The sequence below is a fragment of the Oncorhynchus mykiss genome, chromosome 22, assembly GCF_013265735.2.
Source record: "Oncorhynchus mykiss isolate Arlee chromosome 22, USDA_OmykA_1.1, whole genome shotgun sequence".
NCBI lineage: Eukaryota > Metazoa > Chordata > Actinopteri > Salmoniformes > Salmonidae > Oncorhynchus > Oncorhynchus mykiss.
In genome coordinates, this window is record NC_048586.1 from 26,755,446 (window position 1) to 26,782,008 (window position 26,563).

Below are 26,563 nucleotides of genomic sequence, written 5' to 3' on the forward strand. Positions count from 1 at the left end.
ACCTTTCCCAGGAACATGAAACAAGCTAAAGTTATACCTCTGTATAAGAAGGGGCCAAAGTCTGACCCTGGGACTTGTAGGCCTGTATCTCTCCTCTGTGTAACATCAAAGATCCTGGAGAGAATTGTACATGAGCAAATGTATGAATATGTTAACAAACAGGGTCTAATGTAGGATTTTCAGTCGGGTTTTAGAAAAAGATACTCCACTGATTCATGTCTACTTTACTTGACTGACTTCATCACAAAAGAAATTGATGAGGGAAATCTGTGTGGAATGGTACTGCTTGACCTACAGAAGGCCTTTGATATAGTTAACCACTGTCTCCTAATCTCCAAACTGGAGGCACTGGGGTTAAGCAGTATCCCTCTAGGCTGGGTAAAGTCCTATTTATCAGGAAGGGAGCAAGTAGTAGAGGTTAATGGTTCACTATCTCAGGCAAAACCAATGAGTTGAGGCGTTCCGCAGGGGAGTGTGCTTGGGCCTCTGCTGTTTTTATTGTATATTAAGAATATAAAAGATGCTTGTTCTTGCCGTCTTTTTCTTTATGCGGATGACTCTACACTTCTGGTGTCTCACAAAAGTTAAACTATGATGGAGAGCATACTTAGCACAGAGCTTACTAACATTAGCAAATGGCTTGGAGATATTACGCTTTCTCTGCACTCAGGGAAAACTGAAGCAATTATTTTGGGATCCAGACCTAAATTGTGTTGGTTGTCTGAAATCAGAGTGGAGTTAGGGGGTGAGGTGCTGACTACTAAAACCTCTGTTAGCTACTTGGGATGTATCCTTGATGGAAGCTTGGGAGGTGTGAGCATGGCCAATAAGGTGCTAGGGAAGGTTAATGCCAAGACTAAGTTTTGGGCTAGAAAGTCCAAGCTGCTTGATATGGACTCCATGAAAGTGCTAGCTACTGCCCTCATTCAATGCCATTTTGACTATGCTAGTACTTCCTGGTTTGGGGGCTTATCTAAACTTATGAAGGGGAAGCTCCAGATAGCCCAGAATAAGTTGATCAGGGTAGTATTGAAGGTGAGTCCACGTACTCATATAGGCAGGAGCTGCTTTCAGGAACTAAACTGGCTGCCTGTTGAGGCTAGGGTGTCCCAGATTAGACTAGGTTTGGTTTACAGGAGTATTTATGGTCCTGCTCCCAGATATTTAAGTGTTTACCTTCCTCGTGTTAGGGATGCACACACAATCACAGCACCAGATTAGGTGTTGCTGATGTGTGCTTATACAGGTTCAGGAGTAATGCTGGGAAAAGGTACTTTCTTGTATACTGGAGCCTCAGAATGGAATGAGTTGCCTCTGCCTATAAATACAATGTCCTCTTTGGACAGCTTTAAAAAATAAAGTAAAAATATGTTTGGTGTCCTCTGTGAACATATGAATAACCCCTATGATGTAACTGGAATGATGAGATAGATGTTCTTCTTTTGTGTTTTTGTTTTATTATTTCACTGCCATACTGTGTTCTATCTTGTTGAGCCATCTTGTCTCAAGAGGACCGCAATGGAAATAAGTCCCAGACTTTAATGTGTGTTATCCTCAATGATTTTAAATGGTCGAATTAATAAACTAAACTAAAACTAAACAAGAGGACTCAAGGCTGTAAACGCTGCAAAAGGTGTTTCAACAAAGTACTGAGTAAAGGGTCTGAATACTTAAAGTACCAGTCAAAAGTTTGGACACACCTACTCATTCAAGGGTTTTTCTGTATTTTTACTATTTTCTACATTGTATAATAATAGTGAAGACATCAAAATTATGAAAAAACACATGGAATCATGGGTACTATTTAATGAAGCTGCAAGTTGAGGACTTGTGAGGCGTCTGTCTCACAAACTAGACACTCTAATGTACTTGTCCTCTTGCTCCGTTGTGCACCGGGGCCTCCCACTCCTCTTTCTATTCTGGTTAGAGACAGTTTGCGCTGTTCTGTGAAGGGAGTGGTACACATCTTCAGTTTCTTAGTAATTTCTCGCATGGAACAGCCTTCATTTCTCAGAACAAAAATAGACTGACGAGTTTCAGAGAAAGTCCTTTGTTTCTAGCCATTTTGAGCCTGTAATTGAACCCACAAATGCTGATGCTCCAGATACTCAACTAGTCTAAAGAAGGCCAGTTGTATTGCTTCTTTAATTAGCACAACAGTTTTCAGCTGTGCTAACATAATTACAAAATGTTTTTCGAATGATCAATTATCCTTTTAAAATGATAACTTGGATTAGCTAACACAGCGTGCCATTGGAACACAGAAGTGATGTTTGATGATAATGGGCCTCTGTACGTCTGTGTAGACATTCCATAAAACATCTGATGTTTCCTGCTACAATAGTCATTTACAACATTAACAATGTATACACTGCATTTCTGATCAATGTGATGTTATTTTAATGGACAAAAAAAAGTGCTTTTCTTTCAAAAACAAGGACATTTCTAAGTGACCCCAAATTTTGAACGGTAGTAGATATTTTATATTTGAGATTCTTCAAAAAGCCACCCTTTGCCTTGATGACAGCTTTGCACACACTTGGCAATCTCTCAACCAGCTTCATGATGCAGTCACCTAGAATGCATTTCAATGAACAGGTGTGCCTTGTTAAAAGTTCATTTGTGGAATTTCTTTCCTTCTTAATGCGTTTGGGCCAATCATTTGTGTTGTGACAAGGTAGAGGTGGTATACAGAAGATAGCCCTATTTGGTAAAAGACCAAGTCCATATTATGGCAAGAACCGCTCATATTAGCGAAATGACAGTTCATTATTTAGACATGAAGTTCAGTCAATACAGAACATTTCAAGAACTTTGAACGTTTTTTCAAGTGCAGTCGCAAGAACCATCAAGCGCTATGATGAGACTGGCTCTCATGAGGACGCCAGAGGAAAGAAAGACCCAGAGTTACCTCTGCTGCAGAGGATAAGTTCATTGGAGTTACCAGCCTCAGAAATTGCAGCCCAAATAAATGCTTCACAGAGTTCAAGCAACAGACACATCTCATCATCAACTGTTCAGAGGAGACTGTGTGAATCAGGTCTTCATGGTTGAATTGCTGCAAAGAAACCACTGCTAAAGGACACCAATAAAAAGGGACTTGCTTGGGCCAAGAAACACGAGCAATGGACATTAGAACAGTGGAAATCTGTCCTTTGGTCTGAGTCCAAATTGGAGATTTTTTGTTCCAACCGCTTGTCTTTGTGAGATGCAGAGTAGGTAAACGGATAAACTCCACATGTGTGGTTCCCACCGTGAAGCATGGAGGAGGAGGTGTGATGGTGTGGGGGTGCTTTGATGGTGACACTGTCTGTGATTAATTTAACCAGCATGCCTACCACAGCATGCTGCAGGATACTCCATCCCATCTGGTTTGTGCTTAGGGGGACTATCATTTATTTTTCAACAGGACACAACTATAGGCTGTGTAAGGGCTATTTGACCATGAAGGAGAGTGATGGAATGCTTCATCAGATGACCTGGCCTCAACCCAATTGAGATGATTTGGGATGAGTTGGACCGCAGAGTGTGGAAAAGCAGCCAAAAAGTGCTCAGCATATTTGTGAGCTCCTTCAAGACTGTTGGAATTAATCTGGATGAGAGAAGTTGTCATCAAGACAAAGGATGACTACTTTGAAGAATCTCAAATATAAACTATATTTTGATTTGTTTAACACTTTTTTTGGTAACTACAAGATTCCATATGTGTTATTTCATAGTTGTGATGTATTCACTAATATGTCGAAAATAATACAAATTAAGAAAAACCTTTGAATGAGTAGGTGTGTCCAAAGTTTTGATTGGTACTGTACAGTCGTGGCCAAAAGTTTTGAGAATGACATAAATATTAATTTTCACAAAGTTTGCTGCTTCAGTGTCTTTAGATATTTTTGTCAGATGTTACTGTGGAACACTGAAGTATAATTACAAGCATTTCATAAGTGTCAAAGGCTTTTATTGACAATTACATGAAGTTGATGCAAAGAGTCAATATTTGCAGTGTTGACCCTTCTTTTTCAAGACCTCTGCAGTCCACCCTGGCATGCTGTCAATTAACTTCTGGGCCACATCCTGACTGATGGCAGCCCATTCTTGCATGATCAATGCTTGGAGTTTGTCAGAATTTGTGGGGTTTTGTTTGTCCAACTGCCTCTTGAGGATTGACCACAAGTTCTCAATGGGATTAAGGTCTGGGGAGTTTCCTGGCCATGGACCCAAAATATCGATGTTTTGTTACCCGAGACACTTAGTTATCACTTTTGCCTTATAGCAAGGTTCTCCATCCTGCTGAAAAAGGCATTGTTCGTCACCAAACTGTTCCTGGATGGTTGGGAGAAGTTGCTCTCGGAGGATGTGTTGGCACCATCCTTTATTCATAACTGTGTTCTTAGGCAAAATAGTGAGTGAGCCCACTCCCTTGGCTGAGAATCAACCCCACACATGAATGGTCTCAGGATGCTTTACTGTTTGCATGACACAGGACTGATGGTAGCGCTCACCTTGTCTTCTCCGGACAAGCTTTTTTTCCGGATGCCCCAAACAATCGGAAAGGGGATTCATCAGAGAAAATGACTTTACCCCAGTCCTAAGCAGTCCAATCCCTGTACCTTTTGCAGAATATCAGGCTGTCCCTGTTTTTCCTGGAGATAAGTGGCTTCTTTGCTGCCTTTCTTGACACCAGGCCATCCTCCAAAAGTCTTCGCCTCACTGTGCGTGCAAATGCACTCACACCTGCCTGCTGCCATTCCTGAGCAAGTTCTGTACTGGTGGTGCCCCGATCCCGCAGCTGAATCAACTTTAGAAGATGGTCCTGACGCTTGCTGGACTTTCTTGAGTGCCCTGAAGCCTTCTTAACAACAATTGAACCTCTCTCCTTGAAGTTCTTGATGATCCGATAAATGGTTGATTTAGGTGCAATCTTACTGGCAGCAATATCCTTGCCTGTGAAGCCCTTTTGTGCAAAGCAATGATGACGGCACGTGTTTCCTTGCAGGTAACCATGGTTGACAGAGGAAGAACAATGATTCCAAGCACCACCCTCCTTTTGAAGCTTCCAGTCTGTTATTCGAACTCAATCAGCATGACAGAGTGATCTCCAACCTTGTCCTCATCAACACTCACACCTGTGTCAACGAGAGAATCACTGACATGTCAGCTGGTCCTTTTGTGGCAGGGCTGAAATGCAGTGGAAATGTTTTTTGGGGGGATTCAGTTAATTTGCATGGCAAAGAGGGAATTTGCAATTGATTACAATTAATCTGATCCCTCTTCATAACATTCTGGAGTATATGTAAATTGCCATCATACAAACTGAGGCAGCAGACTTTGTGAAAATGTATATTTGTGTCATTCTCAACTTTTGGCCATGACTATGTAAATCTGATATTTAATTGTATTAAATATTTAAAACATTTAATAAAAATGTTTTTGCTTTGTCATTATGGGGCATTGTGTGTAGATTGAGCCGGAAAAAAATAATTTCATACATTTTAGAGTAAGGCTGTAACATAACAAAATGTAGAAAAAGTCAAGGGGTCTGAATACTTTCAGAATTCACTGTATGTGTCTCTAATATGGTCATACTTTTGGCAGGAGATAAGGGCAGCTCAGTTTCCACCTGATTTTGTGGGCAGAGCCAGGTCTGCCTATGGTGGCCTCTCTCAATAGCAAGGTTATGCTCACTGTCTGTGCATGGTCAGGGATTTTCTTAATTTTGGGTCTGTCACAGTAGTCAGGTATTCTGCTACTGTGTATTCTCTATTTTGGGCCAGATAGCATTCCGGTTTGCTTGTTTTTTTTGTGTGTCAAAAAAATATATTTTTGTTTTTTCATAATTGGGTTGGGTCTAATTGTGTTGCTGTCATGGGGCTCTGTGGGGTCTGTTTATGAACAGAGCCCCAGAACCAGCTGGCTTAGGGAACTCTTTATGTTAATTTCTCTGTAGTTGAGGGCTTTGTGTGGGCATTGCTTCCTTTTGGGTAGTTGTAGAATTTAACAGCTCTTCTGGATTTTGATCATTAGCGGGTATAGTCCTAATTCTGCTGTACATGCATTGTTTGGGATTTTGAGTTGTACATGAAGGATATTTTTGCAGAATTCTGCATGCAGAGTCTCTATTGGGTGTTTGTCCAATTTTGTGAATTCTTGGTTGTTGAATGGACTTCAGACCTCACAACATTTGCTAACCATGTGTATGTGACAAATAAATTTGATTTGATTTGACAACCATAGAGAGCAACAAGTTATATTTTAGCCAAATCATAATTGGGATGTCGAGTTTTACAGTATGTTCCTTTTGATGGCAAAGAAATCCCTTCTTGCCTTGTTTCTTAGATCGTTCACAGCCTTGTGGAAGTTACCTGTGGTGTTGAGGTTTAGGCCAAGGTAGGTTTAATTATTTGTGTACTCTAGGGCAACTGTGTCTAGATTGAATTTGTATTTGTTATCCTGGCAACTGAACCTTTTTTCACATATAGTCTACACATTCTCATTGTTAGTCGGTCTCTGTTTACTGACGGTCCCTCACACTCCCACCACATCGTAACTGTCCCCATTCCGTATCGATGACTCTTACCTAACTACTGATGTGGTTACTTTGCACTCCATTACCACAGCCGTATTATGTGACTCGGTCTGTTTCTGACTCATTCATTATCTCAGTTTGTAGCTTGGCATCACTAGGCTACTTTGACATCACTAACTCCCAATACCAACTGCACTATCGTCATCTATTGGGAATTCATGGCAATGTCATCCTACACTGCAGGTAGGCACTGCAGGGGAGAGCTACTGCAGCTGTCTATTGTGGTTGGTAATTTGTCAAAGAGATGAGAAGAAATTGAGTTCTTGCTCACTCTGCCTCTCCCTCTACCTCTCTCTCACTGGCTCATGATCTCTCTTGCTTTTCAGCTTTTTTTGTTCTTTTTTGTTTGCGCTCTTCTTATTAATCAAATCAAATTGTATTTGTCACATGCTCCGTATATAACACAGGTGTATACTTTACAGTGAAATCCTTATTATGAGCCTTTTTTCACTAATTGTAAAACTGTTCTGAGTTTAGATTAACATCTACCCCTACAGCCATGAGCCAGACTCTTCTCATTGACTCAGTGAGGTTATTATGTCTGGGAGAATCTGATTCCATTCAAATCTTGTGGACACCACAACAATCCACTGAATGTTCTTAGTGCAGTGGCCTCACTATTGGATTGTAGCTCAGTGTGTCAATATGCAGTAGCCTACATCTATAATGAAATCTCTGCATTATACTTCTATGATGATGAAAGCTATGCATTGTTGCATGTATAAGACATCGGACTATAATATTGTATACTCTAGTCTAGGTATAATGACAAAGACATGAGGTGTATCTGTAATTTTTAGACATCTCAGCTGCAGTCCCTGGTAATTGTCTAGTCTTTTTATAGTATTGGGACATGGGGTGTGGCAAAGGGGATTACAATCCCTCTCTAATCTGTCCCTGATCTTTGATTAATCCGTCCTCTCCTCCCCCATCCACTCACTCAGTCTTCTGATTTACCTCAGTAGGTAGAAAGCTACCCCTAGACACTGACCTCTGGTCAGTTTAGCAATTTCCACCTGATAGTTAAATGTGGGATTAGATGAGGGTAAACTGATTCTAGATCTGTGCCTATGGGCAAATTCTATCCAAAGTATAAGGCTAATGCGCAGTTTTACTGTATAAATTGACCTGAGGATTAATTGTTATTTAAACTGAAATCAAGGTTGCATGAGTGAGTTTAGCAAGTCTATGATTAAGTAAAGTCAAGTAAGTGCTTTGTGATGGGATTCATTGATGTATGCCTACAGTAAGTCGATTATATGGGTGGTAGCTGGTTATGAGTATTATGAGACCATGGGGCTGAGGCCAGTGTGGGGGAAAAAGCCAAGATCTATGATCCTATTACTGAAGTGGAGACAGGAACAGGATTGGGGAGTAACTGATTAGGCCTACATGCAATCAGATATATGTAATCTGATTACAAAAGAAACAAACTAATCACCTTATGTTACCAGCTAAAATATTGTAATCAGATTACAGATACTTTTGAAAAAGTAGATGATTATCTTGGACTACTTTTACATTCAGAAAGGATGTTTGCAGGGAAAAAAATACATAGACATCTTTCTGTTAACAGCTTTTGACATTCAATTCAGCATTGAAAAAGGCATGCGTTTTAAGTTTGTTAAACCTGAGCGAGTCTGAAAGTAATCAGATTACATTACTGAGTTTGGGTAATTCTAAAGTTGGGTTATTGATTCAACTTTTGGACCGGTATCTACTAACAGTACCAGATTACATTTAGAAAGTAACCTACCCAATCCTTAGACCCTTTTAAGTATGTCAGAATTTAAGGGATTCCATTGATCATTTGGTATGTCTAAATACAAAGATTAATTGGTGTTACTCCATTTAAATGAAGGGAAATTACATTGTGAACAAAATTATTGATCATATCACTTTAGTAAATTCTTTTTTGGTTAATGACCTTAAATTTGAGCCTCCTCAATGACCAAAAATGTATTATTGGTGTTACATTTAGAAAGTAACCTACCCAACCCTGGACAGGAAACTTCTCCACAAAGACAGGCATAAAGCCCCATATGTTTCCATAAGTAGAATTCTCAAGGTGTGACAGAGGGCAGTAGGCAGGTGAGGTTTGTTGGATACCATCTGTTTATGTAGTAATGCACAACATTACACACATTTACAAATACATTGATTAGACCTAAACAATAGAAATAAACAGGTTAAGAAATAACATGCAAAATGGTAATTACATTGTAAACATATTCATTTGTCTACAGGTTTGTTTCTTATGGATTACATTTTAGACTTAGACTTTGACCTTTTTTTGTTGTTGAAAATAACCATGAACTAAAGAGCCTAGTGTTTTTAATGAATCACGTAACCTATTTGGCACAATCCATGCTCCACACACACATAAACCCTGGGTCCCCTTATGCCCTATTGAGCAATTCCGAGGGAGTTATCCACTTAAGGGTTGCAAGTGGGGTAAATGCTTTGTGGCGCTTACATTTCGCTCTCGCCTGGGTACATTGATACACTCCTGAACTTGCATCAATTGCTATAATTTTGGCTATTTTACATCGACGTTGGGGCAACATGTCGGTTGCGTCTGCATCAATACAGTTTTTTACTCGTTTGTTACGATATCGAACGAAATGTGCCGTTCCGTTTCACGCAACATCTAGGATTTTAATATCACCATACTGTTATGGGTGTAAGATGGCACAGTGATGCCATCTGTTGGTAAATGTTCATTACTGCAACTCTTGTGTTTTACCGGGGTGCTTCAGATACCCGGATGTGTTGTGATGTACTGAACAAGACTGGTTACTCGCATCAATGCCTCTGTCTCGTCATTTAGCATTCAAACATGGTGTCAGAGTCGGATAACTAACCATGCTTTCCGCAAATTAGAGTCACCTGCTCTGGTTTACAAACAAATGCTTATTTGTGTAAAATTTCGCCCGGAATTGGCCTTAAGCTAGAGTGAGTTTGCTAGTTAGCTTCAGTGTTGTTAGCATCGGTTAGACATGGCAGCGAACATTCCCCCTCCCGCCGTTATGAAGCTCAGCGGGGATTGGAGCACGAACTGGGATACGTTTAGAGGTGAATGGGAGGACTACGCGCTAGCAACGGGACTTCTGGAAAAGGAAGATGAGGTAGTGGCTGCCACTTTGAGGACTATAATGGGAACTGAATGCCGACACGTATACAAACACAACCTGAACCTAACAGCAGCACAGCAAGGTAACGCTATAGCTATTCTTGATGCTCTTGAACATTACTTTACGCCAGCAAAGAACGTCATCTACGAGCGTTATGTTTTCGGTCGTTGCAAACAGGAGGACGGGGAGTCCATTGACAGCTTTGTCACTAGGTTAAGGGAAAAGGCAGCTACATGTGACTATGGTGCTTTAAGAGATGAACTGATCAGAGATACGATTGTGCTTGGCATAACGGATGAGGGCACCCGCAGACGTTTGCTGAGAGAACGTGACCTGACGCTGGCCTTGGCAGTGGAGACATGCCGTGCAGCAGAGCTTACTGATATACGGATGAGGTCCATGGAGCTAGAAAGGCAACATACGGACAATGTAAATGCTACATTCAGGCAGCCAGTAAAGAAATTCCCCTTTGCCACAGCTAATGCTAATACTACAGCCAACTCTGCAGTAGACAACCCCAATACATGCCGATATTGTGGCATTTCTCATGGACGAGGAAAAGAACACTGCCCAGCCTATGGAAAATTATGCAAATCCTGTGGTACAGCTAATCACTTCGCAAGGGTCTGCATGAAAAGCAAGAGAAAGGAGGGTAAAGTGCACTCCATGGAAACAAACACAGATGAAGGGAACGACAGCACAGAGGATGTATATGCTAGCGAGTGCATAGGGGCAGTGAGGGCAAAAGGACAAAAGTGGTTTGTCACTCTGCTACTTAATAATAAACCACAGCAATGCCAGCTAGATTCAGGGGCCACATGCAACGTTATGAGCCTTAAAGACAAAAGGAGGCTTGCGCCCAGAGACAAACTCACACAGAGTAGCACCAAGCTGAAACTGTATTCAGGCCAGTTCATGACCTCTTTAGGCCTGTTTGTGACAGAGTGTGTTTTACGTGGCCAGAAATACACCCTTGAGTTTGAAATAGTTGAGGCTAGTCAACAGCCATTACTGTCAGGTTCTACATGCGAGCGCCTTGGACTTATTAACTTCACCATCCCAGCTGATCTTAACATTATTGACAAAGTCCAGGCTGGGCCCCTGAGCAAGGAGACACTCCTAAGCAAGTACCATGATGTCTTCAACGCACCGGTCGAGTCAGTTCCTGGGGAAGTCCACTTTGAGTTGGACGCAGAAATCCAGCCTGTCCAGTGTGCACCCCGCAATGTACCAGTGGCCATGAAAGCAGCTACGAAGGCTCAGCTTGACAAATACGAAGCAGATGGCCACATCATATCCGTCACCGAGCCTACGGACTGGATAAGTAATATGGTTATCGTCAAGAAACCAGACAAGCTACGGATATGCATTGATCCTAAACACCTCAACCGGGCTCTGCGACGTTCACATTACATTATGCCCACGTTGGAGGATGTTCTTTACAAGCTCCCAAAGGCCAGAGTCTTCACGCTCGTGGATGCCAGAGATGCCTTTCTGCAGTGCAAGCTCGACGAGCCCAGCAGCTACATGACCACCTTTTGGACACCCTGGGGCAGGAAGAGGTGGTTGAAGCTTCCGTTTGGTGTCTCCGTGGCTCCAGAGGTGTATCAGCGGAAACAGCATGAGCTGTTGATGGGACTTAGTGGCGTGGAACCCATAGCAGATGACATTCTCGTAGTGGGCTGTGGGGACAGTGATGAGGAGGCAGAATGTGACCATGACGCCAAGCTGCTGGCCCTGATGGTCAGATGCAGACAGGTCAAGCTAAGGCTAAGCATAAAAAAGCTTCAGTTTAAAGTGCCAGAGGTCCGCTTTCATGGGCACATCTTGTCCTCCACCGGATTGAAGGCGGATCCTGAAAAAGTGAAGGCTGTCTTGGAAATGCCCCACCCATCTGACGTGAAGGGAGTGCAGCGCTTCGTCGGATTCGTCACCTACCTGGCCAAATTCCTACCGCGGCTCTCTGAAGTGTGTGAGCCACTGAGGAGGCTCATGGACAAGGACACCATCTGGCATTGGCTCCCAAAACATGACGCAGCGGTGAGGGAAATAAAACAACTGGTCACCCAGACACCTGTACTGCGATACTACAATGTGTCAAAACCTGTCACAATTCAGAGTGACTCAAGCCAGTATGGACTTGGCTGTTGCCTCATGCAGGAGGGCCAGCCTGTGGCATTCGCCTCTAGGGCACTCACCCCAACAGAGCAGAACTATGCCCAGATAGAGAAGGAGTGCCTCAGCATTGTGTTTGCATGCCAACGCTTCCACCACTACCTGTACGGGCGCGACAATATTACCGCAGAGACCGATCACAAGCCCCTTATTGCTATATTCAGCAAGCCTCTCCTGAATGCCCCAAAACGACTGCAGAGCATGCTACTGGCCCTACAAAACTACAACCTCAAGGTGGTGTATAAGCCAGGGCCAGAGATGTATGTGAGTGACACGCTCAGCAGGGCTACTGCATCAGGCACTCACACACGCTCCATGCATGAACAACACGCAGTGTGCAGCTTGCAAACAGAGCAAGTGGATGTTGAACACATCAACCAGGCTGACTACCTTAATGTTACGGACCAGCGCTTTATACAAATCAGACAGCACACAGACAGGGACGGGCAACTCCAGGCATTGAGGTCTGTGATTCTGATGGGCTGGCCCGACTGCAGGGAAGAAACTGCTTTAGCCGTCAGAGAATATTGGCCAATCAAAGAGGAGCTCAGTGTTCAAAACGGAGTGATATTCAAGAGTCAGAGAGTCGTTATTCCCCGGTCTCTGCGCCCTGAGATGTTGGCACGCGTGCACTCAAGTCACATAGGAGGTGAGGCCTGTTACAGACAAGCACGTGACACACTGTATTGGCCAGGAATGCAGAGTGAAATTAAAGACTATGTCAGTAAATGCACAATCTGCAATGAATATGCCATTGAGCAACAGAGAGAGACGATGATGTCCCACGAGCTACCGATGCGCCCCTGGCAGATAGTAAGTCTAGATCTCTTCCAGCACAGTGGCAAAGACTTTCTGCTGGTAGTCGATCATTACTCAGACTTTTGGGAGATCGACCTCCTCCCCGACCTCTCAGCAGAGACAACGATCAAACGCTGCAAGGCTCAGTTTGCCCGCTATGGACAGCCAGATAGGGTAATTTCAGACAATGGACCCCAATTCTCCGGAGTTGAGTTCCGAAAATTTGCTGCAGGATGGGAATTCGAGCACGTCACTTCATCACCACGACACCCAAAAGCTAATGGGAAGGCAGAGTCCGCAGTAAAAATCGCAAAGAACCTCTGCAAAAAGGCTCTGCGAGAGGGCAAAGATGCTTGGAAAGCAATCCTGCAGTGGCGCAATACCCCGACAGAAGGCATGGACAGCAGCCCGGCACAGCGCCTCATGGCACGGCGCTTAAAAGCAGCTCTGCCAGTAGCCAGCACTCTCCTGGAGCCATGTGTGGTGACAGACGTGCTGGTGAAGCTACGTCACAGAAGACAGGTCTCCAAGTTCATCTACGACAAATCAGCAAAAGACTTACCTGAGCTCAGGGTGGGTGAAACGGTGCGAATGAAGCCACTACCAGGGGACCGGACAGGCCTCTGGAGACTCGGATCCTGTGTACAGAAAGTGGCACCACGCTCCTACTTGGTCGAAGTGAATGGATCACTGTACCGTCGTAACAGGGTTGACCTTCGGATTGCTGAGACAGCACCTACTCAGAACCCTGATGGTCAAAGGGGTCGCATGACAAAAGACAGAACCCCAGCAAGTCACATGGGGCCTGAGGCACTGGGCGAAGAGCCAGGGGATCACAGGTCGGCCGCTCCCTCACCCATCAATTCTCCCCTTAGACATTCAGGTGACACGCCTGTGCGGGAACCCGCAGTCCTCGCAGACAAGCCCCCTGTCTTTTCACGATGCGGGCGTCTGTCCCAGCCACCAAAAAGACTTAATCTGTAGGTTTCCCATCAGGGATTGTTGACAGAGATAAAAGTGAAGAGAATATCAAAATGTGTTGTTGTTCTGGAAAAAAAAAAAAAAAAAAAATAAAAATACTAAACTGTTCATGTTGGAAATTGTTACTAGGTTTGTTTTGTTAGTGAATTGACACCTCCTGTCCTATTTTATTAAAGGGAAGATGTTATGGGTGTAAGATGGCACAGTGATGCCATCTGTTGGTAAATGTTCATTACTGCAACTCTTGTGTTTTACCGGGGTGCTTCAGATACCCGGATGTGTTGTGATGTACTGAACAAGACTGGTTACTCGCATCAATGCCTCTGTCTCGTCATTTAGCATTCAAACACATACCTGCCCCAGGTCTTTGGTGGTAATAAGGTGCTACTGGGCACCTGTGCACAGCCACTCAGGTAGGAAAATGTGACGTCTAAAATTGTATTATTTAGCATTCAACACTAGCCATGCCATAGAAAGACAGATGAAACAATGTTTGCATGTCGACTGAATGCACCTGATACATTTCAATTAGGCTATTCAACGTCAACATAACTTTTATCATATTTTATGAATGAGAAAGTATCCGATTAAGGTCAGCAATATTTGTTCAGCATAACGTTCAGCGAACGTTATAAAGGCAGGATGCGTGGAAGTCCTGCTGCGTATATATGTGGCACACTTGTGCAGTCATCAGTTCTTTCCTACAGAAAGAGTAAAATCTTTCTTTAGGAAACATCTGCCGACTGCACACTTTGGGTAGCCTGTCCTACTGTTGTATGATTGGCTGCCTGATAAAAAAAAAATCTAAGTGACGCTTGTCCCCTTGCCTGGTTATTACAACTCCTTGCTTCGGCCAAACGAAGCATTTGCCTTGCCGAGGTAGTTGAAGTGCGTTCTGTGTGATGTATACGTTGGATTTATCGAACGTATGCGTCAAACTGTATGCGTTGAAGGCGTGACAGAAATACTAGCAGAAGGTGAATGTTGAACTTTTGTTGCACACATATCCAGATGATACTGCGTACCATTTTGCGCGAAAACACTATCGGTATGCTCGAAGAGTAGAAGTTTATTTTTTCGAAATGAAGTATTTTGCGAACATACAGCTGCGGAATAATTCATTTTGTGTCGTCAGACAATACGTCCCCAGGGTTAAGCTTTATCCAATCACGGCGCAACAGTTTTTTTTCTCTCCCTTTGTGCACTTGTCACTTGCAGGGCTATACAATCTCACAAGTTTTTAGGCCTAGCCTTGCAATATAAAAAACGTTGCAAAAACAGCCGTGTGCACAGCCACTCAGGTAGGAAAATGTAATGTCTATAATTGTATTATGCGCGTGTGCGCATATACTATTTAGGGCTAGGTCCATATAATTTTAATAATTTCATAGGATCTATGGCTGTGATATTAAAACAATCTCGGTAGTTGTGTAATGACATGGCCTTGAACACAGCCACAAACTACATCTGGAGGGGTAGTGATTTAATTACTATTGGGTTCAACAGTCCTTATCTCGCTAATAGGGCAAAGGGCCTAGCCTGGCACTTTCAATTCGTTCCTTAGGACTTTCTCTAGGTTCCTTAGGACTTTCTCTATATAGAAGCAGATAGAGAAAGTCCTAAGGAACGAACGGAAAGTGCCATGCTTTAAACTCTAGTAGAGAGAGTGATCAAGTGCACAATTCAGGGAGAAGGGATCGAGATTCCTTACCAAAATTGTCTTCTCACTTATAGACACTAGAGGACAGCACCACATCACCATAAACCACTGTGTACTGTGGGAGAGACGTCTTACCCTTGTGGTTGAACTCACTTGGTTTAGTATTGCATTTTATGTATCTCACATTTCTAGTTGTTGCCTATGCAGGGCCATGCACAGACCATTCGGGGGGCAGGTATTCAAAATTGAAAAAAATCTCCAAATTCATAAAATACCAAATGCCTCTAGCAAAAATTAGATTTATATTTTTTTGTAACAACTCATCTCAAATTTTAAGAAGGCTAGTTACAGTGCCTCCTAAAGACATCATTGACATTGGGAAAAGAGGGGGGGCGATCAGCTAATTGTTGATGATTGATGTAATTCTGCTAGTTAGCTAGCTCAATTTCTTTTACTGATTGACCTCACTCTTTCTGCCTCTCTCTGCTGCGCCCATCAGCCAACCAGACCGAATATTGACGATGATGTAGGCTAAAACCAGCAAGCACTATGATGAAACTGTCTCTCATGAGGACTGCCACAGGAAAGGAAAACCCAGAGTTACCTCTGCTTCAGAGGATAAGTTCATTACCTGAGTTACCAGCCTCAGAAATTGCAGCCCAAATAAATGCTTCACAGAGTTCAAGTAACAAACACATCTCAACATCAACTGTTCAGAGGAGACTGTGTGAATCAAGCCTTCATGGTTGAAATGCTGAAAAGAAACCACTACTGAAGGACACCAATAATAAGAAGAGACTTGCTTGGGCCAAGAAACATGAGCAATGAACATTAGACTGGTGGAAATCTGTCCTTTGGTCTGATGAGTCCAAATTTGACATTTCTAGTTCCAACTACCATGTCTTTGTGAGACGCAGAGTAGGTGAACGGATGATCTCTGCATGTGTGGTTCCCACTGTGAAGCATGGAGGAGGTGTGATGGTGTGGGGGTGCTTTGCTGGTGACACTATCTGTGATTTATTTAGAATTCAAGGCACACTTAACTAGCATGGCTATGACATCATTCTGCAGCGATACGCCATCCTATCTTGTTTGCACTTAATGGGACTATCATTCGTTTTTCAACAGGACAATGACCCAACACACCTCCAGGCTGTGTAAGGGATATTTTACCACAAAGGAGAGGGATGGAGTGCTGCATCAGATGACCTGGCCTCCACAATCACCCAACCTCAACCCAATTGAGATGGTTTGGGATGAGTTGGTCCGCAGAGTGAAGAAAAAGCAGCCAACAAGTGCTCAGCATGTGTGGGAACTCCTTCAAGACTGTTGGAAAAGCATTCCAGGTGAAGCTGGTTGAGAGAATGCCAATTGTGTGCAAAACTGTCAAGGCAAAGGGTTATAGTTATATTTTGTTAGTTTTTAATCTCATCCTTCAGCTACCATCAACCCCTCCCATCTATCTCTGAACACCATCCAGTTTGAATTTTATTTTGTCATATTTTTAACTGTGCTGTTTTTCAAAAGTTCTGAACCTATACACGTTCTACGGACACGGTATATTTTACATTAGTTATCTTGTTATTAATCCCACCCTTCAGCGCCACTCAACCCCTCCCATCTATCTCTTAACACCATCCATTTTTACATTTCTATTTGCCATATTTCATTAAAGTTCTGAATCTTTCTATTCTCATAGTTTCTACAGATTGTAAATGAAAGAAACATTTTTGCTAAAATAATTACTATATTATTGATCAATTGACTATGACTTTTCAAATCACCCAGTAGTGCTATCTGCAGAGTTAGCTCCAGATAAATGTTGCAATTCTTCAACCATTCCTGGACCTGCGACCAAAAACAAGCTACATATGGACAGTACCAAAAACAATTATCTAATGATTATTCACACAAAATCTGCAGAGCTGGGATGGTTGTATCCCCCCATATATATATATATATATATAACATTATGTTGGTTGCAAGAATTTAGTATAATTGAACTATAAAAAAATCAAGTGTTAATCAAATGTTATGCTGCTGTGGCGGTACTGTTGAAATTTATGCCTTGATCACACCGACAGCATCATTGTGAAAAATGGTACGCCACATAATTTGGATATGTATGCAACAAATGTTCAACATTCACCTTCTACTATTTCTGTCAAGCCGTCTTCGATATATCCAAGGTATGCACCACACAACGCACTGCAACTGCCTCTGCAACGCAATGTTGCAAGGCAAACGCAGCATTCTAATGGAAGTGAATGTACTTCTGGTGTACCAAAACGCAATGACACTAACGATGTGATCGAGGAGTTAAACCAGAGAGCAAAATCTGTCTGAAGTCCACAAAACATATTGCATGTAACAAACAGTTAAATGACCTACAGCATGCTCAAGCAAGGTAATTTTTCCGACTCACCCTACTTGTATAGAAACGCCAATGCCATCTTCCTCTTTCATGTTGCCTAAATGGTCATTGATTTTGTCATACAGTACACACTTTTAGTTTTTGTTGTCCTATGCTACCTGGTTAAAATTCTTGCTTGCTAGCCTAACTTCCTTTTATGGGCAACGATATGCCAGGCCAGCTAGTTAACATTAGCATACTACATCAAGCTACTTCCATCCTCTCAGGGCAAGGGCACAATGTATGGATTTATGGTTGGATCAGAATCGCAGTTATAATCATTGGCCAGTATGGAGAATTAAGGAAAACTACAAGTCCAAATCCCTATCTCCATCCATGACTAATTTAGGAAAGCCACCAGAGGACAACAACACAAGGAGATGCAATAATCTGTTTGGGCGGTATGCAAACTAGAGTGGGTCTAGGGTTTCTGGGATAGTGGTGTTGATGTGAGCCATTACCAACCTTACAAAGAACTTCATGGCTACGACCGTGAGTGCTACGGGTCTGTAATCATTTAGGCAGGTTTCCTTTGTGTTCTTGGGCACAGGGACTATGGTGGTCTGCTTGAAACATGTTGGTATTACAGACTCAATCAGGGACATGTTGAAAATGTCAGTGAAGACACCTGCCAGTTGGTCAGCACATGTCCGGAGCACACGTCCTGGTAATCCTTCTGGCCCCACAGCCTTGTGTATATTGACCTGTTTAAAGGTCTTACTCACGTTGGCTACGAAGAGCATGATCACACAGTCATCCGGAACAGCTGATGCTTTCATGCATGTTGTGTTGCTTGCCTCGAAGCGAGCATAGAATTGTTTTAGCTCGTCTGGTAGGCTCGTGTCACTGGGCAGCTCGCCGCTGTGCTTCCCTTTAGTTTGCAATAGTTTGCAAGCACTGCCACATAAGACGAGCGTCGGAGCCGGTGTAGTATGATTCAATCTTAGCCCTGTATTGACGCTTTGCCTGTTTGATGGTTCGTCGCAGGGCATAGCAGGATTTCTTGTAAGCTTCCGGGTTAGAGTTCCGCACCTTGAAAACAGCAGCTCTACCCTTTTAGCTCAGTGCGAATGTTGCCTGTAATCCATGGCTTCTGGTTGTGGTATGTACGTACAGTCACTGTGGGGACGACGTCCTCGATGCACTTATTGATAAAGCCAGTGACTGATGTGGTGTACTCCTCAATGCCATCGGAAGAATCCCGGAACATGTTCGAGTCTGTGATAGCAAAACAGTTCAGTAGTTTATCATCTGCTTCATCTGACCACTTTTTTCTAGAACGAGTCACTGGTGCTTCCTGCTTTAATTTTTGCTTGTAAGCAGGAATCAGGAGGATAGAATTGTGGTCGGATTTACCAAATGGAGGGAGAGCTTTGTATGCGTCTCTGTGTAGAGTACAGGTGATCTAGAATTTGTTTCCCTCTGGTTGCACATGTAACATGTTGATAGAAATTTGGTAGAACTGATTTAAGTTTCCCTGCATTAATGTCTCCGGCCACTAGGAGCGCTGCCTCTGGGTGAGTGGTTTCCTGTTTGGTTATTTCCTTATACAGCTGACTGAGTACGGTCTTAGTGCCAGCATCTGTCTGTGACGGTAAATAAACAGACACGAAAAGTATAGCTGAATACTCTCTAGGCAAGTAGTGTGGCCTGCAATTTATTACAATATACTCTACTTCAGGCAAGCAAAATCTAGAGACTTCCTTAGATTTCGTGCACCAGCTGTTGTTTACAAATATGCACAGACCGCCCCCCCCCCCCTCGTCTTACCGGAGTGTGCTGTTCTATCTTGCCGGTGCAATGTCTATCTTGCCGACGTATGTCCCGCTAGCTGAATATCCATGTCGTCATTCAGCCATGATTCCGTGAACCATAGGATATTACAGTTTTTGATGTCCCATTGGTAGGATATTCGTGATCGTACCTCGTCTAATTTATTGTCCATTGATTGCACATTGGCGAGTAGTATTCGACGGTAACAGCAGCTTTCCCACTCGCCTTCTCCGGGTTTCGCTCGGATGTGTTTTCTGGTGAGATACATTCAGCACCTTGTGAATTGAAGGACATTTACGAAACACAGAGAGACAAAATATATTTTATTTTTTTGAGTTTTTGGGGGGGAAGCCTGGCTTTCCTTGGAAACTATAAATACACACCACTGTGAATGTTTGGAAACCGAGTGCAATCTCTGTACAGGGCAGGCTGGAGAAATGTGTAGAATTGCAGGAAATGAACTTTAAAACAAAAAATTCTCTACACCGTCAAGAGGGGAGCCAACCAAACAATTCTTATGTTGGGGCCCCCAAAAGGCTAGAGTTGGCCCTTCTTGTTAGTGACAGCAGCATTGACACTTTGATCTTAAGACTTAACCTGTTAAGGTGCGTGAATGAGGACCCAAAAGCGAACTAACGTAAACAGGGCTTCTTTAATGACAAAACATACGTAGGCTCAGATGGACCGGCAGATTCCGACAGGACAGGACAAGGTTGCAGCAAACATGACGATAGTCTGCTTCAGGCATGAATAACACAAACAAGAATCCGACAAAGACAGGAGCAGAAACAGAGAGAGATATAGAGACCTAATCAGAGGGAAAAAGGGAACAGGTGGGAAAAGGGGTGAACGAGGTAGTTAGAGAAGACAAGGAACAGCTGGGGGAAAGAGGGGAAGAAAAGGTAACCTAATACGACCAGCAGAGGGAGACAGGGTGAAGAGAAAGAACAGGAACAGGACACAACATGACAATACATGACAGTACCCCCCCACTCACCGAGCGCCTCCTGGCGCACTCGAGGAGGAAACCTGGCGGCAACGGAGGAAATCATCGATCAGCGCACGGTCCAGCACGTCCCGAGAGGGAACCCAACTCCTCTCCTCAGGACCGTACCCCTCCCAATCTACTAGGTACTGATGACCACGGCCCCGAGGACGCATGTCCAAAATCCTACGGACCCTGTAGATGGGTGCGCCCTCGACAAGGATGGGGGGGGGGGGGAAGACGAGCGGGGGCGCGAAGAACGGGCTTGACACAGGAGACATGGAAGACCGGGTGGACGCGACGAAGATAACGCGGAAGAAGAAGTCGAACTGCGACAGGATTAATGATCTGAGCAATACGGAACGGACCAATGAACCGCGGGGTCAACTTGCGAGAAGCGGTCTTAAGGGGAAGGTTCTGAGTGGAGAGCCAAACTCTCTGACCGCGACAATATCTAGGACTCTTAGTTCTACGCTTATTAGCAGCCCTCACAGTCTGCGCCCTATAACGGCAAAGTGCAGACCTGACCCTCTTCCAGGTGCGCTCGCAACGTTGGACAAAAGCCTGAGCGGAGGGGACGCTGGACTCGGCGAACTGAGATGAGAACAGCGGAGGCTGGTACCCGAGGCTACTCTGAAAAGGAGATAGCCCGGTCGCAGACGAAGGAAGCGAGTTGTGGGCGTATTCTGCCCAGGGGAGCTGTTCTGACCAAGACGCAGGGTTGCGAAAAGAAAGACTGCGTAAGATGCGACCAATAGTCTGATTGGCCCGTTCTGCTTGACCGTTAGACTGGGGGTGAAAGCCGGAAGAGAGACTGACGGAAGCCCCAATCAAACGGCAAAACTCCCTCCAAAATTGAGACGTGAATTGCGGACCTCTGTCCGAAACGACGTCTGACGGAAGGCCATGAATTCTGAAAACATTCTCGATGATGATTTGTGCCGTCTCTTTAGCAGAAGGAAGCTTAGCAAGGGGAATAAAATGAGCCGCTTTAGAGAACCTGTCGACAACCGTAAGAATAACAGTCTTCCCCGCTGACGAAGGCAGTCCGGTGACAAAATCTAAGGCGATGTGAGACCACGGTCGAGAGGGAATGGGAAGCGGCCTGAGACGGCCGGCAGGAGGGGAGTTACCGGACTTAGTCTGCGCGCAGACCGAACAAGCAGCCACGAAGCGACACGTGTCATGCTCCCGGGTGGGCCACCAAAAACGCTGGCGAATGGAAGCAAGCGTACCCCGAACGCCAGGGTGGCCGGCTAACTTGGCAGAGTGAGCCCACTGAAGAACGGCCAGACGAGTAGGAACGGGAACGAAAAGAAGGTTCCTAGGACAAGCGCGCGGCGACGGAGTTTGAGTGCGTGCTTGCTTTACCTGCCTCTCAATTCCCCAGACAGTCAACCCGACAACACGCCCCTCAGGGAGAATCCCCTCGGGGTCAGTGGAGGCTACTGAAGAACTGAAGAGACGAGATAAAGCATCAGGCTTGGTGTTCTTAGAGCCCGGACGATAAGAAATCACGAACTCGAAACGAGCGAAAAACAGCGCCCAGCGCGCCTGACGCGCATTAAGTCGTTTGGCAGAACGGATGTACTCAAGGTTCCTATGGTCAGTCCAAACGACAAAAGGAACGGTCGCCCCCTCCAACCACTGTCGCCATTCGCCTAGGGCTAAGCGGATGGCGAGCAGTTTGCGGTTTCCCACATCATAGTTACGTTCCGACGGCGACAGGCGATGAGAAAAATACGCGCAAGGGTGGACCTTGTCGTCAGAGAGGGAGCGCTGAGAAAGAATGGCTCCCACGCCCACCTCTGACGCGTCAACCTCGACAACGAACTGTCTAGTGACGTCAGGTGTAACAAGGATAGGTGCGGATGTAAAACGATTCTTGAGGAGATCAAAAGCTCCCTGGGCGGAAACGGACCACTTAAAGCACGTCTTGACAGAAGTAAGGGCTGTGAGAGGGGCTGCCACCTGACCGAAATTACGGATGAAACGACGATAGAAGTTCGCGAAGCCGAGAAAGCGCTGCAGCTCGACGCGTGACCTAGAGACGGGCCAATCAATGACAGCTTGGACCTTAGCGGGATCCATCTTAATGCCTTCAGCGGAAATAACAGAACCGAGAAATGTGACGGAGGAGGCATGAAAAGAGCACTTCTCAGCCTTCACAAAAAGACAATTCTCTAAAAGGCGCTGGAGGACACGCGAACGTGCTGAACATGAATCTGGAGTGACGGTGAAAAAATCAGGATATCGTCAAGGTAAACGAAAACAAAGATGTTCAGCATGTCTCTCAGGACATCATTGACTAATGCCTGAAAGACAGCTGGAGCGTTAGCGAGGCCAAAAGGAAGAACCCGGTATTCAAAGTGCCCTAACGGAGTGTTAAACGCCGTCTTCCACTCGTCCCCCTCCCTGATGCGCACGAGATGGTAAGCGTTACGAAGGTCCAACTTAGTGAAAAACCTGGCTCCCTGCAGGATCTCGAAGGCTGAAGACATAAGAGGAAGCGGATAACGATTCTTCACTGTTATGTCATTCAGCCCTCGATAATCTATGCAGGGGCGCAGGGACCCGTCCTTCTTCTTAACAAAAAAAAACCCCGCTCCGGCGGGAGAGGAGGAGGGGACTATGGTACCGGCGGCAAGAGCTACAGACAAATAATCTTCGAGAGCCTTACGTTCGGGAGCCGACAGAGAGTATAGTCTACCCCGGGGGGGAGTGGTTCCCGGAAGGAGATCAATACTACAATCATACGACCGGTGTGGAGGAAGAGAGGTGGCCCTGGACCGACTGAACACCGTGCGCAGATCGTGATATTCCTCCGGCACCCCTGTCAAATCACCAGGCTCCTCCTGTGAAGAAGAGACAGAGGAAACAGGAGGGATAGCAGACATTAAACATTTCACATGACAAGAGACGTTCCAGGAGAGGATAGAATTACTAGACCAATTAATGGAAGGATTATGACAAACTAGCCAGGGATGGCCCAAAACAACAGGTGTAAAAGGTGAACGAAAAATTAAAAAAGAAATGGTTTCGCTATGATTACCAGAAACAGTGAGGGTTAAAGGTAGCGTCTCACGCTGAATCCTGGGGAGAGGACTACCATCCAGGGCGAACAAGGCCGTGGACTCCCTTAACTGTCTGAGAGGAATGTCATGTTCCCGAGCCCAGGTCTCGTCCATAAAACAGCCCTCCGCCCCAGAGTCTATTAAGGCACTGCAGGAAGCTGACGAACCGGTCCAGCGTAGATGGACCGACAAGGTAGTGCAGGATCTTGAAGGAGAGACAGGAGTAGTAGCGCTCACCAGTAGCCCTCCGCTTACTGATGAGCTCTGGCTTTTACTGGACATGAAGTGACAAAATGACCAGCAGAACCGCAATAGAGACAGAGGCGGTTGGTGATTCTCCGTTCCCTCTCCTTAGTCGAGATGCGGATACCTCCCAGCTGCATAGGCTCAGCACCCGAGCCGGCAGAGGAAGATGGTAGTGATGCGGAGAGGGGGGCAACGGAGAACGCGAGCTCCTTTCCACGAGCTCGGTGACGAAGATCAACCCGTCGCTCAATGCGAATAGCGAGTTCAATCAAGGAATCCACGCTGGAAGGAACCTCCCGGGAGAGAATCTCATCCTTTACCTCTGCGCGGAGACCCTCCAGAAAACGAGCGAGCAAAGCCGGCTCGTTCCAGCCACTGGAGGCAGCAAGAGTGCGAAACTCAATAGAGTAGTCTGTTATGGATCGATTACCTTGACATAGGGAAGACAGGACCCTGGAAGCCTCCTCCCCAAAAACAGATCGATCAAAAACCCGTATCATCTCCTCCTTAAAGTCCTGATACTGGTTAGTACACTCAGCCCTTGCCTCCCAGATTGCCGTGCCCCACTCACGAGCCCGTCCAGTAAGGAGAGATATGACGTAGGCGACACGAGCAGTGCTCCTGGAGTAAGTGTTGGGCTGGAGAGAAAACACAATATCACACTGGGTGAGGAACGAGCGGCATTCAGTGGGCTCCCCAGAGTAACACGGCGGGTTATTGATTCTGGGCTCCGGAGATTCGAAAGCCCTGGAAGTGGCCGGTGGATCGAGGCGGAGATGGTGAACCTGTTCTGTGAGGTTGGAGACTTGGGTGGCCAGGGTCTCAACGGCATGTCGAGCAGCAGACAATTCCTGCTCGTGTCTGCCTAGCATCGCTCCCTGGATCTCGACGGCTGAGTGGAGAGGATCCGAAGTCGCTGGGTCCATTCTTGGTCGGATTCTTCTGTTAAGGTGCGTGAATGAGGACCCAAAAGCGAACTAACGTAAACAGGGCTTCTTTAATGACAAAACATACGTAGGCTCAGATGGACCGGCAGATTCCGACAGGACAGGACAAGGTTGCAGCAAACATGACGATAGTCTGCTTCAGGCATGAATAACACAAACAAGAATCCGACAAAGACAGGAGCAGAAACAGAGAGAGATATAGAGACCTAATCAGAGGGAAAAAGGGAACAGGTGGGAAAAGGGGTGAACGAGGTAGTTAGAGAAGACAAGGAACAGCTGGGGGAAAGAGGGGAAGAAAAGGTAACCTAATACGACCAGCAGAGGGAGACAGGGTGAAGAGAAAGAACAGGAACAGGACACAACATGACAATACATGACATAACCAAGTCGCCTGGTTACAATGTAGACTGTTTGTTTGCTTTAGGGGAGAGGACCATAGACTGATATGACAATTATTAAACTCTTGGTTTTACCGCTGTTAAACCCTATGACAGTGATTCATCATGTGAGAGTAGTAACGGAGAAAGTGTGTTCTTATTGTCTAACTCTATAAACCAGAGCTTCTGGCCCACACAGTACAGCACACAGAAACAACCTTGTAAAAGTCTGTTATGTGGATGGTGTTTGGATGCTGTGCTCTGGCTACCAAACTACAACAGTGTTGGATGCTCAACAGACAGTGTTGCTTTCCTCAGATGATGAAGTAGAGTGTTAAAGAAGTTCCTACAGTATAAGATGAAGGGATACTGTGACCAGACAGAACTATAGCAGCACCATGGTTGGACCACCATCCACTAAAAGCCTACATAGCAGTGCAACTTTGTTTTTGTAGTAAAGAAAGTAACTGAAAAATAAGTGAATGATGTGTGTATGGGTAGCATTACCTCACTGGTATACCGAACACTTTCCCAGCCTCCGAAAGGTGGGGTTGCCCACGAGCCCTGGAGGGCCCATGCGCCTGTCATCAATGTCTCTTTTTTTGACAGTAACCCTCCAAAAAGTAATAGTACATTTCCATATGTACTAGGAATCTAAGTGTTTGTTTATTTCTTGGGCTTCAGAAATTTGACTGAAAAAGTGACTGAAAAAGGCCTTAATTTGTATTTTTTTCTACTGATTGAATGTTTTATTTTATATTATCTACCCTTTTTTTCTCCACAGTTTCGTGATATCCAATTGTCTCATCGCTGCAACTCCCATACGGACTCGGGAGAGACGATCTCCATGAGGAGATCCTCAGGAATTTACGATGTCTCTCTGACCACAGCAACCTAGTTGAAGGAGGAAAGGGGGAGGCAGGGAGAGGGGGATGGGGCTTGCTATACCCAAAGAGGCCAACGTCATGACAAATGTAACAGGAATATTTAGACTTATGAATGCCAGCCGTTAGATAAAATACGGAACGGTTCCGTATTTCACTGAAAGAATAAACTTTTTGTTTTTGAGATGATAGTTTACGGATTCGACCATATTAATGACCTAAGGCTCGTATTTCTGTGTTATGTTATAATTAAGTCTATGATTTGATAGAGCAGTGTGACTGAGCGATGGTAGGCACCAGCAGGCTCGTAAGCATTCATTCAAACAGCACTTTCCTGCGTTTGCCAGCAGCTCTTCGCAATGCTTCAAGCATTGCGCTGTTTATGACTTTATGACTTTATGACTATCAACTCCCGAGATTAGGCTGGTGTAACCGATGTCAAATGGCTAGCTAGTTAGCGGGGTGCGCGCTAATGGTGTTTCAAACGTCACTCACTCTGAGACATGGAGTGGTAGTTCCCCTTGCACTGCATG

At 44.8% G+C, this 26,563-nt stretch overlaps 1 protein-coding gene across 1 annotated transcript in view; it reads left to right on the forward strand.

Annotated features, from left to right (window-relative positions):
• The first annotated feature begins 9,003 nt into the window (after positions 1-9,003).
• The window catches only part of LOC110501656 (adrenodoxin-like), a 32,002-nt gene continuing 14,442 nt past the window's right edge, over positions 9,004-26,563 (forward strand). Inside the window, exons 1-2 of the mRNA XM_036958996.1 lie at positions 9,004-9,252; positions 14,022-14,084. Of these exons, the coding sequence (XP_036814891.1) occupies positions 9,149-9,252; positions 14,022-14,084 (167 nt within the window). The 5' untranslated portion in view covers positions 9,004-9,148. The remainder of the gene's footprint in view (positions 9,253-14,021; positions 14,085-26,563) is intronic.